Source organism: Quercus suber, unplaced genomic scaffold (genome assembly GCF_002906115.3).
Source record: "Quercus suber isolate HL8 unplaced genomic scaffold, Cork oak 2.0 scaffold_589, whole genome shotgun sequence".
In the NCBI taxonomy this organism is placed as follows: Eukaryota; Viridiplantae; Streptophyta; class Magnoliopsida; order Fagales; family Fagaceae; genus Quercus; species Quercus suber.
Window position 1 is genome coordinate 357,508 of NW_027070034.1, and position 14,756 is coordinate 372,263.

Genomic DNA, 14,756 nt, shown 5'->3' on the forward strand with positions numbered 1-14,756 from the left:
TAACTTTCAACTACATGTTCATTGCTATTACTAAAATGATTTAAAGATTTGTTTATTATAGTTTATTTGACTCATGTACAAGTTTTTAAACCTGCATTGTTCTATATTCCTATCCTAATTTGTTCTATATGCAACATATAAGCGATTAAAAAACCCATACATCACTTCGAAGGTTTTAAGTAGACAAATGTTTATAGATTGAATCAAAACCTCATTTCTAGGAGTAATATAAAACTAGAAGATCTTCGTTAGTACTAAAATGGTTCAATTCAATTAGAATTACACTGCCATGTTCACATCATATGTTACATTGATGGTTTTCCATTGACAAAATGGTACCAAAACCCCCTTTTTTTCAAACTTCCCTTATGCCACAATGCACAAAACTCACCTTTTGCGGTGATTGGTAGCCAACTTTATTAGCCCTTTTTGGTTTGAAGCGCTGATTTCCCACATGAGATTAGTTTCTTAAATTTCTTTCTTTCCTTCTTTCTTTCTTTATTTTTCCTTTTCTCCTTTAGGGGTACAATCCTTGGCATAAATTGTTTCGAAGCCCACAAGAATGTAACTGCTCCATTAGAAATACATACTTTCAAATTTCTAGAATCTTTGCCAAATGAGGCCTTCTTACTTTGGGGAAAAAGCATACCTGATTAACGTGGGAGGGATGATAAACAAAAAGGTAATGTTATACATTTGTTGGTTCTTTTTTTTTTCTTTTTCTTTTTTTCTTTTTTTCTTTTTCCCCCCTTGCATTTCTGCAGAAGAGAATACACAAAACAGCTGCAATGCATGTAATCACGGCCTGCCACCTCTGTGACTTTGACCTGAAAATGCATCTACCAACTGGATTTTTAATCAAATATTTACACGCATAAAAACAACATATATCCACTCCAATGTGAAGCTTTGCCCTTTGAGTTGCTCACACTTACAGAACACCTCCGGCTTGTCCCAGTCGAACAATACTATCGAATCCTTCCAGAGAAGTGATTTTAACTACAATATAGAATGTTTCTCCTTTGTTCATAAGTCATAACTGAAACACAAGAGCTAGGAACAGAGAAAATGCCCATTGCGCAGTATGAAGACGCCCTACAGATGCTGCAAAATACAGTGCATGATTATGCTACAGTTAAAATGTAATATCTATATATAGATGAAAATATTAAAATAATCTCCATGTTTCAAAGTTGATAGACCAATAAATCTCAGAAAAGATAAAAACAGATTGATCATATGAAAGTTGTAATCCTATCGTTTATGTGCGTGTGCATGTGCATGTGCGTGTGTACGCATAGGAACACATGGGCTGAGCTACTTCAAACTGACCAATCTAATACCTTGTATAAACACCAAACAACTCTGCGTGGGAGGAGGGGTGGATTACACATACTAAAAGCAACCGAATTAACAATATTTACATGACAAAACAAATTTCTAAACAATAGTGTAATACAAATTGCATCAGATATCAGCTATATTTGAAGCAGTAAAGTAGGACCATTATATATACTCACATGAAGATGGTGATGGTGCCACTGACGGCATAATGTCAGAATGTTCTGAGTTTGATTCACTCTTTGATGGGGGCTGGACATGAGCAAAAACCACATTTGGCAAAGGACTAGATGCAGAAATTGAATGGGGTATGGGTGCCGGTGTAACTGCTTGTGCTTGCGGTGAGGAAGCAGGATAATGAGATATATGTGGTGCAAGAGTAGGGACTAAGTGAGAGTGCCCTTTTGCATTCCTTGGAAAACCCCTATTATATTCAAATCGGCAACCAGGAGGCTTTGCTTCATAACTTCTCCCAGGTGAAGGTGAGCTCTTTGGGGCAGGTGAAGCATGAGCAGGTGAAGGTGCACCTTTGTGAGTTGCAGGTGTACCCTTCTCAGTTGCAGATCTGGGAGGAATTGCAGGAGCTAGATGGGTATCATGGTGATGGTGATGATGATGGTGATGGTGATGATGGTGGTGATGGTGATGGTGGTGAGGATGAGGCATAGGTGCAGGAGAAGGTGAGGTACCACTGCCATCATCACCGTGGATATCTGAAAGACGAACTTGCTTAACCCTACCAAATACAGTGTTATTCAGGCCAAGGTTTCCCGAATGAGAACCTTTGATGGTTTGAGCCAGTTGCTTTGACCTTTGTATTGAGGGAGTCCCAACTGCCAGGAGAACAGAAGACTGAACAATAGTGGGAGCCTCAGTTGTCGAACCTTTCAGGTTTGATAACGTAACATACAAGTTCTGCATTCAGATGACAAAAATCACTTAAAATATCCATAGTGCATAGCAAGGCTATCAAATCATTATACTCTTACTATGAATGACTAGGCAAATCCATAGTGCTTTCAAATCCTATTTGAAACCACTTCCAATCCATTTGAAACTAATCTAGATTTTCTTACAAAAACTTATTATTGGTTCAAATATAAACTAGTTGCTCATATTTTCTTTAAAAAATGTAAACATGATATAATTTATTACATCACAATCATAAAAATTAAGTTAAGAAGTAACAAAATATTTTCTTTTTTTCCTCCAAAAAAAAAATATCAAGAATGAACAATTTGAGTATTCTACCCAAAAATAAGCTTTACACGGCTTTTTGAAGAGTTGACAGAAATATAAAAAAGACCATTAGTAGTAACTTAGGTAATAATGTTAATATGCATCTGATAATTTTATTTTTAAATGCATCCATACATATGCATGGAATATAGGCTAGTTTATAATGTCATCATCATACACCTTCATACACAAATTTACAGGCACAATCCTGCCCACTCCCTTCAAATTCACAAACAACCACACAAAATTTTCATGTGTAAAAACATATGAAACATGCAACCATCACATCACAGATAAGCCTCAGGCAAATACAAAGTAATTGAAGAAAAAAGAAAGATTGACAAACCTCATAAGGTGCCAGATGTAATCCCAACTTCAGCTGGCTCTTCAACTCATTGAAATTTAATTGTATTTGATAGATAGAGAAGTTTAATGTAAAGTTGAAAGTGATTTGCACTTTCTGCAAAAGAAATGCTTTTTGAGTGGGGACTATAGTAATTCCTCCTGGGAATTTTAGCACCTCAAAAAGGAATGGTTCCCCAAACAAGGATGTATTCAGACTTAGAGGTAATTGCTGGTCAACCAGATATTCAAAATTTTCCCTGATCATACTTTCATCAGCTTGGGATATTTTTGAATCTTTCGCATCAGGATCAACCCCAAACACAACCTTTGTTGCATTTGATTCACCATCAGAATCTAGAGATAAGATGACAACCTGGTTCAAAAAATTAATTAGATCAAAATACAGAAATATGAAATATGTGACACACCCAAAAATAAAAAACATGACAGCTAATACCTTGATGCCAGTATAGGCCATCTCATTAAAAATGTCTTCCTGAAGCTGCAAGATGTTGTCTTGCAGCAAAGAAATTGGCATCTTAAGTTTGAAACTTGCTACTATATCATGACCTGGACAAAAACAATTCAGTCACATAATATAAAAAATCTAAACAAATTTCACTGCAGAGAATTTAAAATCATTCTCACATCATCATACTATAAATACTTGCTACCTAGAAATTTCACAACCCATACCTGTGAGATGAGTTATGAGGATTACAAGGGGAAAAAAAATTGCACTGTTTAGTAATGAAAGCACAGAACTTAACAGAATACTTGAATCAAGGCTAAATATCACATAATCAAGGCACTATTTAAAATTTCCATGCGCAGATGGAATTCCTCTTTTGACAATAATTTTAACAATAGATTCCCCAGCCAGTTTTCCGCAGAATCTATTTACTGAAATGAAAAATACCATATTTTCATCTCAAAAACCATACTTTCAAGCAATATAGAACCAACTAATGATAGTCCATATGAATGCAAGATTGCAATGTCCCATTTGCCAGTACAATACATATTGCGATGTACCAGAAAGTGAAAGCACAAAAGCAATAAAACCAAAACAGACATTAACATAGTTCCTGGTTCCAAATTTCACAAACAATAAAGTAAGAGTATCTTTTCAGTCAATCTATTTGCAAACATCTAAAAACAAAATATTATCAATTCCTCCTATCAAGGTTTACAAAATAAGAGTACTCTTTTGCAGACAAATACCCATGTTGTTGCTTCTAGACACGCAGCTGAAGAGCTGAACTCTTTGACTCAATTATTTAAGTCCAAATATGATAGATGCTTCAGTTTTAAATATGCAAAAGGAACAGATATTTCTGCTCTACAAATTTAGTGAAGAGGCACATTGTTATAAGAGTATTCTGAGGAAAATTATAACTTCAAATGCGGTGCAATATCACAAAATGAAAATGAAACATAAAAAATTAACTCACAAAGAACCTGATTAATTGAGTCATCCAAGTAGCTCAAAATGTTATGCACCCAATTTGTTTTTAGTTGCTAAGAGAACCAAGGCGCCTCCAAATGTGTTAAAATGGACTACTTCAAGGAAGTCCAAACCTCCACACTGAAATTTCACTCGCCAATAACATTTTTAAGTCTCCTTAATTATTCAATATCAAGCCATATAAATAGATGGATTTACAAGATAAATCTAACATTTAAAATCAAAAGAAATCAAATCTTTATCTACTACAAGTAGATAAGATTTATTTTAAAACTAATCTAACAATCTATTCCACCTTTTTCTATTTACCCAAACTAATAACAAAAATAACAATTTTAAAATGATAAAAATACATGGGATAAAAGGCACATAACATTTTTCCCTCCTTTGGGAAGGGACTCTCTCTCTCTCTCTCTCTCTCATCTTTTTCTAATCATCTTCAAGCTTGTCTTGATGGCTGATATAATTTTCCCTTGTCTATAGCCTTCCTTCTCCTTGAATAACCAGTACCATAAGAATATTTCTCTTCCAAAGTGAAAAGTAATCAGCGGTTTCCTAATCTAGTTTTTGGGTGTTTCATTCTCAAAAAAATAGTTTTTGGGCGTTTGAGTTCAATAAACCACTTGGGTTTTGACTAGTTTGACCTTAGATACATCCTTGTTCGTTTAGAATTATATGAATCTTCAACTTGACCACCCACAAATTGAGAAAGACTGGTTTGGCCATTGGGACATCTTGATACGTTTAGATTGTGCAAATCTTCAACTCAATCACAACCTACACTACCTGTAAGTTGACCCAAACGAGCGTTCAAAACAAATAAAATCACTTGCATCTCCTTAAGCATGTGCTGTTGTGCAGATCTATAAACACTAAGCTTAGCTTCTAGTGTTCAATGCATGAATTGTCCATAACGTAGCTCTAATAAAGACATAAGATAAAAAGCACTTAACAAGACCCCATTATTTTTGCCATAGAACAAATGCACCAGAATGGTACATGAGAAGGTGAACGATCAGTTTTGATCAGCAATCAAACTTCAGCAAGCCAATAAGCTGAGACTATTCTATATAAAGCTGATTCATGTTATGGTTACTAAAGATCAACATACAAAAGAGAATGAGAGAAATGACCAAAAACTTGGTAGAAGCCTCATGGTATGCATATATGTATCCCCCATAAACTTTTTTTAATATAGTATGCTGAACTCCTATACTCTGCCAGACCTTATTTACACTTACCTTCAGTAGGCTTCATGATTCATTGTATACATGACTGCCAAACAAAAAGGTTTCCATTAACAGTAACAGCACAGAAGAGAAAAAATAAATAAATAAACACCGATTTTGACACCTCATATCACACGGATGCTATGATAGACCATTGAATTGGCACAAGCTAGATAAGAGCCCTTTGATCTAAAATATTGTTCGCTCTCAAATGTGAAAACCCAAACTGGAAACTTTTTTTCTTTTTTTGGAGCTAGCCAAATTGGAAACTTTATACTTGTAACTGTAGCCAAATTACAAGATTTGCTATTAACATGAAGATCCCCTTTCTACCCAACACAAAATATGAAGGCAAAAATACCAGCCATCAAAAAAGTCAGACTTAAAACATAAGCATCTATGCCCAATTCCTGAAATGTAGGTCCTTATCCTTATAATTCCGGATACTAAAAATAGAAGAAACGCACAAAATAAACTACCTCAAATCAAATAAGATTCAGACTACCCTATTTTTTCTCAATTGCAATTTCCCAAAAATGTATGAATATAACAGAAATAGAAACCCTTAATCAAATCAAACACCTCTAATCCTAATTCAGTTTCTCAAAATTTCCCAAATCAAACAGCATAAACAAAACATTCCATGTTTTACTTTTCGCCCACAATAAATTTACTCCAAAATCGAAACCCCTAAAATTTGAAAAAAACAACATTTTACATTTTTTTTTTAAACCAAAATTAATAAATCTAAGTAACTTTTTTCCTTTACCCACATTTTCTCATCAACCAAACAAAAAGTCACAACCACCCCCACCATCCAAACCACACAAAAAATAAATAAATAAAACCCATTGCCAAAAATAAAAAAATCTAGATCTAACCCAATCACACAATGTTGCTTACACACAAACCCAAAATTGAAACAAACCCAAAAATTAAAAAATATATATATAATAAAAAATAAAAATAAATAATAAATAAATAAAAAAAACCCCACCTTTGTAGGCATCAAGATCCAGATCCTGCTGATCTGCAAACTTGAGAAACGGCGGTAACCAAAAGAGAGCAGAAAGAAAAACAGCGGCAGAGAGCAACAAAACCAAGACACATCTAACACCAATGAGTTTCCCACAACAGCCACAGCAGCCATAGCCACTGTTTCCACACCATCCCCACTGGTTCTCTACATTCTGGTTAGGCACTTCAAATCCCGCTGCTTCACGCTGCTCCTCCTCTGTCTTTCCCATTCAAAACCAATGCAGAGAACCTCTCCTCTCAACTCGCACTCTCTTCAACTCAACGCCCATTTGAGATTACAGTAGTCAATGTTGATTTTAGGGTTTGCTTGAAACTTTGGACGGTAAAGAGAAAAACAGAGGAGGTGAAGAAGAAGATGAAAGAAAGAGAAAAAGGAGGAGTGAACTACAAATGACAAGTATGGTCTTTTTAGTTATGAGATAGTGGTTGTTTATCTGTCTTTTATTTTTTTTTCCCTTAGAGTTTGTTTGTTTTTATTTTGGGTTTTTGATTTTTTGAAATTTTGAAAGAGGAAAGTGAGTACAGGGGGGGACAGGTTATTAAACTACGCACTAGTTGTGCACTAGAGAGGTGGGTATTGTGGAAATTGAGGAGAGAGAGAGAGAGGATAAGGTCTATAAACACATCAAATTTCATAAAAAAAATTTGACATCTGTTTACTGTCTGCCATCGTGATAGACTATTAGGGCCCGTTTAGTTTGTATTTTCAAACAACATTTTTTAGTTTTTAAACAGTATTTTACGCATTTTAATATACTTTTTCTCCCAAAAGTATTTTAAAAAATTACAAACAACAATTTTCAAACTATTCTACTAAACACTCCCTTAATAGTCGGCAAAAATATAATGTTAACTATAGTTTTAAATGAAAATCAGTAAAAATTTACTAACTCAACAAGTAAAAAGTAAAAAATATTGTCAAATTTTTGTGTTCGTAAGTGGTAACGTTAGGAGAGAGACGCTGCGTACTAATAATAATTTAGTTTAGTGGAGAAGTGAAAAAGAGAAGGAAGAGAGTGAGACTGCGCTAGTGGTATTTGGGTGAGATTGGTTTTGACTCGGTGTGTGGAGGTAGGAAATGTGTAGTGAAACGAAAGACACATACAGTTTTTGCTTTACTTTTTTGTGTGGACAAAGTGTAATGGGTTGATGCAATGTTATCTAATTCGCCCCTTTGTTTACGGTTTTGAACATGCTTTTGACTCTTATGATTATTACTTGTCTTTTGTATATTTTGTCAAATATGATTGGATATTAATGTCAAAAAATATTTATATGATTGGATATTGTGATGTAATAACATTATTGTTTTCCTCAATGAATTTGAATTTAAATTTTAGATCATTTCACTTCAGTTTCTTTAAAGATAATTAGAGAATAACTTATTATTTTCTATCTACTCGACTTCTTTTTAAGTAAAAAATTCTATACAGTTTGGTTGGTATACCATAAAGTAAAGTAGCTGTGTTATTATGGAATAATAAATAATAGTAAAAAATAAAAAATAAAAAATAAAAAATAAAAAGAAAGTGGAAAGTGGAAAGTTTCAAAATATGAACAACAACGAAAAAAAAATACTATTAATTTTTTAATATAAAATGAGTATTTTATTTTAAACAAAATTCTTATTCTTAGAAAGAGACATCTAAACGAATAAACTTTTATTTAATAAAAGTTATTACATTAAAATGTTCAAAGATATGATATTCTTAAATCATGAAGCTTATATTATAGATTTTAAATTTTATTGCCTTTGTTTTTTGGCAGGGGAGTTTTATATTCTGGTTTTTTTTAAAAGAAATTACATACAAATACCTAGAAAGTATTAGGTTCACCGGGTCATGTTAAGAGAAATTTTCTTTCTTTGAATGAAACTTTCTCTCTCTAACTTCTCAATTTAATGACTTTTAAATTAATTTATGAACAAACCTGGGTGAAGGACGAAAAATTATTAGGTCCATCGGAAGGATTGTTGACATGGTTCTCCTGATCTTTTTAACCAATAAAAAGATGTTATTTATGCAAATGTGACATCACCTAGTTATTTTTATTTATGCAAATGTGACATCACCTAGTGATTTTTATTTTTAATTCTCTCACCTTATTTACATATGACATCACACATTTGCATAAATTATATTATTTAATTAGTTGGGAGGACCATGTCAGCAATCTTCCCGATGGACCTAATAATTTCTCGTGAAGTACAAGGTTTAATTAATAGTTTCTAGCTTTTTGCTCCATCTATATAGGGAGATCAAATGGAAATGATTTTTCTTTTTAATTTGGGACTTAAGTTGACAAAATTAAAACTCCAAGACCCTATATGAAATATGATATCAACAATGAACCTTTTTGTAATTTTCAATTTTTTCCTAAAAATAAGATGGTGACTCAGTTTATTTATTTTGTATTAAAAAAAAGATCTGTAATAAGAGTCTACTTTCTTTAATGCAAAATGAAAGCAAGCAAAAGAATATACAAGCTAAGCTAATCAATGATTCTCAACCAAAAAAAAAAAACTAAGCTGATCAAATAATAATTACAAAATTGGTCTAAAAAAATTACAAAAATTGAGTTATCTCAAGGGAAAAAAAAAACACTCAATCCATTTTTTTAACCTTGTTTATAGTTGAAAACTTGAAATGCAACCTCTATACTCTATATAATAAAAAAGGGAGAGGACAACTAAATTATGGATATAGGTAAAATGCTGGTGGTAATGAATAAGAATAGATGATACAGATGTAGAGAAATGACATAATAGCTATATGATCTGATTTGTCCAAAAATATTTATAAAAACTGCTAGTGCTAGGTGTATTTCTTTTTTTGTTTTTCCTTTATGAGATGTGAATAAATACTCCATTACTTGATAAGAAATGTTATGTCCACAGCATTTTCGAAGTACTTTTACACTAAATTTTAAGTGGCAAGTTGATATAAATTATTATCATTGTGACAAAAAAAATAATTTCAGTAGTAGATTTAAATTGAAACAAATAACAACTAAACACTTATAATTTATTGTGAAAATATTATAAAAATATTATATACGTACCAGTTTTATTACTTTATGAGTTGTGAAAAAAAAATATATATATATAGTTTGATGGGATTGCGAATAAATACTTCATTTGCTTATTAGTCTGTGAGTGACAAAGAGCCTAAGAATACAGCAATAGCATAAAATAATTGAGATTCTTGAAAGTCCATGAAAATCTTCGGCGCCTATTAAGCAAATAATAGAGAAATGACAGACACAAACACAATCGCTGGCCTGTCCAAATTGCTCAGACACGTACGTCAATTTAGGTGAACAGAGAAGAGCACTAACGTCGGTTAAATGCCGCCTTAAAAATCCAACAAATACAAACCCTTTTCATAAACCGCGGCGTTACTATTTCAAAATATCTTCCCACAGTGTTATTTGGTATGGGTAAATGTTGTTTCACAAACAACAGAACTCGTTATTTGGTTCGAAAGGTAAGAGATTTTTAGTATTGTTATTTAAATGTTATGAGAATGCGTGTGGGTTAAAAAATTGTGTAGGAAGACGTGTTATAATATTTAAATACTAAAAATTGTTATTTAAACAACAATATCTAACAACAGTACTAAACAATAAAAGTTGGCACATGGATATAAGAGCATCACGCCATCACCATTAGAGCATTCTCACCCAGAAATGTCATTCTATCCTATTTTACTATTCCAAAAAAATTATTTTATTAATTATACCATACCATTTTACAATACACTCAACATCTAATTTCTTATTTATATCATCTATTCATTAAAATATTAATTTCACAACCTCTTTCTCTATCTTCCTCTCCTCTCTCTATCTTTTCCCTCAATCTCTCTTCCTCTTCATTTTTTCGGGTCTAAAAGATCACCATTACCGTAAAATCTTGACTTAAAAATCCAGCCACCATCAAGAAAAAAAAAAAAAAAAAAAGGCCAAAAATCACAACCAACAACCACAAGAAATAGCCACTACAAGAACACAACAAAGAAACCCATAACGCCAATCTCGTCGACAACAAAGAAACCCACCAAGAGATTAGCCACCACCACGGATCTCGTCAACATTAACCACAACGCCAAACCCAAAAACCCACCAATGTTGATCTCGTCGATCTAGAAACCCACCACGCCAATCTCCAACTCAACCGTGCCACCACCCTGATCTCGCTGATCTAAAGTTTTGATATGGGTTTGAGACTAGGTTGATGATCATGGTGAAGTTCCGTTGATTGTAGAGTGAATCCAGAGTCTGGACTATGGCAGTGGTCTGAGGGAGAAACAGAGAGATGATAGAGAAGAGGGAGAAAGAGAGGAAAGTGAGTGAGAGACAGAGAAAGACAGAGAGAGATGAGAGACCGTGAATGAGAGAGCAAAGCCTAATAAAATATTAATATATTTTTTTGGCATGGTGCTATAGTACCATCATACATTTACAATGGTACTGTGGCACTATGCCAAAAAAATTTACAATTTTTCAAGTTTAGCCTTCTAGCTGGTGAGACAAATTGGGCCTTAATGCTAAAATATGCTTACATTTGGCATTTACAAGCTCAGCTGTGAATGATCTTAGTGGTGTTAAATTTTAGCTATTTTACCATCTCAAATCCAATTTAAGTGCTAACATTGGTGAAGCCAAAGACAAAATATTTTGCCTTCTTACTATAGTTAACTGCCAAGACTAGCAGTTCATTGTAGCAATGTGATATTAAAATATTATTACTTTATCACTTTTTGGATTTGGTGATAGAGAGAAATAAATTAATAAAAAATAAATAGTATTTGATTGATGATAAAAATAAGACCATTGATGCAGAGTGTATTATGAAATTGTGTTAAAGTAATAAAATAACTTTTTGAGGTGTTAAATGTTAAAAATGTTAACTCTATCGACATGAATGCTCTAGGTTTAGATGTACTTTGTTGGTTTACTAAAAAAGAAAAGTGATACTAACCCACAAAATTAAATTAAAAAAGCACTTCTTTATTTTTTTGGGATTTTGCAAATACACTCTAAATTATAAAGGGACTTTTAGCATTTTACAACCAAAACAGAACACGTGAATTATAGCAATTCATAGTTCTATAGCTAAGGATGGCAATTTATATCCAAACCGTGGATACTCGGCCTAGCCTGACCTTAATGGGTCGGATTTTACCTAGCCCAATAAATTATAGGGTCAAGTATGGGTTTAAAAAAAAAATACTCAAAGCAAGTCCGGGTTGGGTCCAGGTTTTTGCAAAAACCAGGCTGAACCCAAACTCAGACCCAGCCCGTTTATATATAAGTTAAAAATACTAAAATACCCCCATATATATATATAAGTTATAAAAATAAAAAAAAAATAAAAAAATTCCTAACCCAATGTTCTCATTTCACTCACTCAGCCACATATTTCTTTCCCTTCTCCCACTCTCTCGGTCACTCCCTCTCACTTACCCCCAACCCCCAATCTATCATTGCCAGCTTGAACATCTGTCACCACCGGCCTAATTAGCCTGAAGCCCTTCACTGCTGGCCATCACTTGCGTCTCCAACCGCCTCGCTTCCTCCATGTGTCTCCACTAGACCACCTCATTCTCTATCCTTTTTTTTTTTCCTTTTTTTTTCTTTTTCTGGGTTCATTTCGTCTCAGTCATGTGAGTTGTTTGTGTTTATGTTAGGATTTGTGTTTGTGATTTTGAATGGGAAAATCATAAATTTGAATTTGTGTTTGTGATTTTGAATGGGAAAATTATAAATTTGAAATTTTTTGTGTTTGTGTTAGGATTTGTGTTTGTTTTTGTGATTTTGAAAGGGAAAATCATAAATCTTTGGTCATTGTTCATCCATGATTTCCTAGTGGGTCTTTTTATTTTTCAAGTTTTCAATTTCATTCTTTGATTTTCTCACCGATCCTCAAATCTTTATTATTTTTCAACAATTTTTGTATGTGGATATTTCATTCTTTGATTTCTTTGATTTTCTCTACCTAAGTATACTCTTGCTAGTATAAAAAAATAAAAAATATAAAAAATTATGTTTGCCCAGATTCAAGCCTTGAATCTATCAAACACATTTTCAAAAATAATGAATCTGGGCAAACTTTTTTTAAAAAAAATTATTGGGCTGCGGTATGAAGGCTTCAGACACTTTTTTTTTTTTTTTTTGGGGATTGGGCAACAATTTAGGCCCAAATCGTGGCATGGCTAGCAGGGCCTGCAGGTGCCCAACGGGCCGAGTTTGGGGTTAAGAAAAAAATCTGTTTAATAAACGTGTCAGGTTTAGGTTTTTAGAGCAGATTCACAAGTCGGATCCAGGTATGGAAAAACTCGACCCGAACTCGACTCGTTGCCATTCCTATCTATAACAAAAATGTCGTTTAATAAAGTTGACATTTACCCAAGTAAAAAATAAAATAAAATAAAAATAGAACAAGACAAAACAAAAACCAGAAAGAAAGACAAAAGTGTTGTTGTTGAGCTGCTACAGCCGTTGACTATAATAATTCATCAACAAGATCGTGCAGTTGGTCCAGGAGTGGTAGATTCAGCTATACTAGATTTAGAGGAGAGAATCACTTTATCTTTATGACACCAATAGTTAGCTTACACGTTAGAAAAGCTTTCAAAGCAAATTATAATTAATAAGTTGTAATTAGTTATAATTTGTATTTACTACTAATTTTTTTACTACTAATTTGTATTTTTACTACTATAAAAATATTATGGATATAGCATTTCTCTACATATTATACTACAACAAAATCTTTAAAAATGTTCAAACTTAGGATTTATTTGGAATCCGCTTATTTTACTGAAATTGAAATTTTTTTGCTGAAATTATTGTAAATAAATGTAAAAATTAACTGAAATAGTACAGTATAACTCATAAATAGTACTAAAAAGTACAATAGAACTTATAAATAATTACAAAAATAAACTGAATAATAAAATAAGTTGACACATTTAAAAATAATTATAGTACCTATCCTATACGGAATTGTAATTGACTGTCTGACCATTTTACGTTGACTTAATGTTTATTTTTTTCATCACTCAAAATTTGAGTAAAACAACTGTGGTCTATTATGTGGGAGTGACGTGAGTATTGGGTTATTTACATGCCTTGCTGGATGGTTCCGGTAGAGAGTAGAGAGCGTAGAGTAATGAGACCACGCGCCAGTCACGGGGGAAAGTAAAGTAACGTTGCTTGATGCTGTTGGAGTTGATTTATGGATTCATGGTCATGGTTTGTGGGGGATTTTTTTTTTTTTTTTTTTTTTTTGGGATTGGGCAACAATTTAGGCCCGAATCGTGGCATGGCTAGCAGGCCCGCAAGTGCCCAACGGGTCGAGTTTGGGGTTAAGAAAAAAATTTGTTTAACAAATGTGTCAGGTTTGGGTTTTTAGAGTAGATCCACAAGTCGGGTCCAGGTATGAAAAAACCCGACCCGAACTCGACTTGTTGCCATTTCTATCTATAACAAAAGTGTCGTTTAATAAAGTTGACATTTATGCAAGTAAAAAATTAAAATAAAATAAAATAAAAATAGAACAAAACAAAACAAAAACCAGAAAGAAAGACAAAAGTGTTGTTGTTGAGCTGCTACAGCCGTTGACTATAATAATTCATCAACAAGATCGGGCAGTTGGTCCAGGAGTAGTAGATTCAGCTATACTAGATTTAGAGGAGAGAATCACTTTATCTTTATGACACCAATGGTTAGCTTACACGTTAGAAAAGCTTTTTCAAAACAAATTATAATTAATAAGTTGTAATTAGTTATAATTTGTATTTACTACTAATTTTTTTTTACTATTAATTTGTATTTTTATTACTATAAAAATATTATGGATAGAGCATTTCTCTGCATATTATACTACAACAAAATATTTAAAAATGTTGAGACTTAGGATCTATTTGAGATTCTCTTATTTTGCTGAAATTAAAATTTTTTTGCTGTAAGTACGGTAAATAAATATAAAAGTTAGCTGAAATAATACAGTAAGACCTATAAATAATACCAAAAAATACAGTAGAGCTTATAAATAGTTACAAAAATAAACTAAATAGTAAAATAAGTTAACA

The 14,756-nt window shown here is 32.8% G+C and overlaps 1 protein-coding gene across 2 annotated transcripts; it reads right to left on the reverse strand.

The window, feature by feature from the left end:
- Positions 1–224: 224 nt before the first annotated feature.
- On the reverse strand, positions 225–7,196 carry LOC112031648 (uncharacterized). Of its 2 annotated transcripts, none has more exons than XM_024064351.2 (5): positions 6,620–7,196; positions 3,383–3,495; positions 2,927–3,298; positions 1,521–2,256; positions 225–1,104 (listed from the first exon to the last, which is right to left on the reverse strand). In XM_024064351.2, exons 1-5 carry the CDS (start codon positions 6,867–6,869, stop codon positions 1,034–1,036), a joined length of 1,542 nt encoding a protein of 513 aa, XP_023920119.1. In that variant the 5' UTR covers positions 6,870–7,196; the 3' UTR covers positions 225–1,033. The 2 variants fall into 2 exon arrangements, with proteins under 2 accessions (XP_023920119.1, XP_065620947.1); XM_065764875.1 differs by lacking the exon at positions 6,620–7,196 and adding an exon at positions 4,387–6,430.
- Between the last annotated feature and the right edge of the window lie 7,560 nt (positions 7,197–14,756).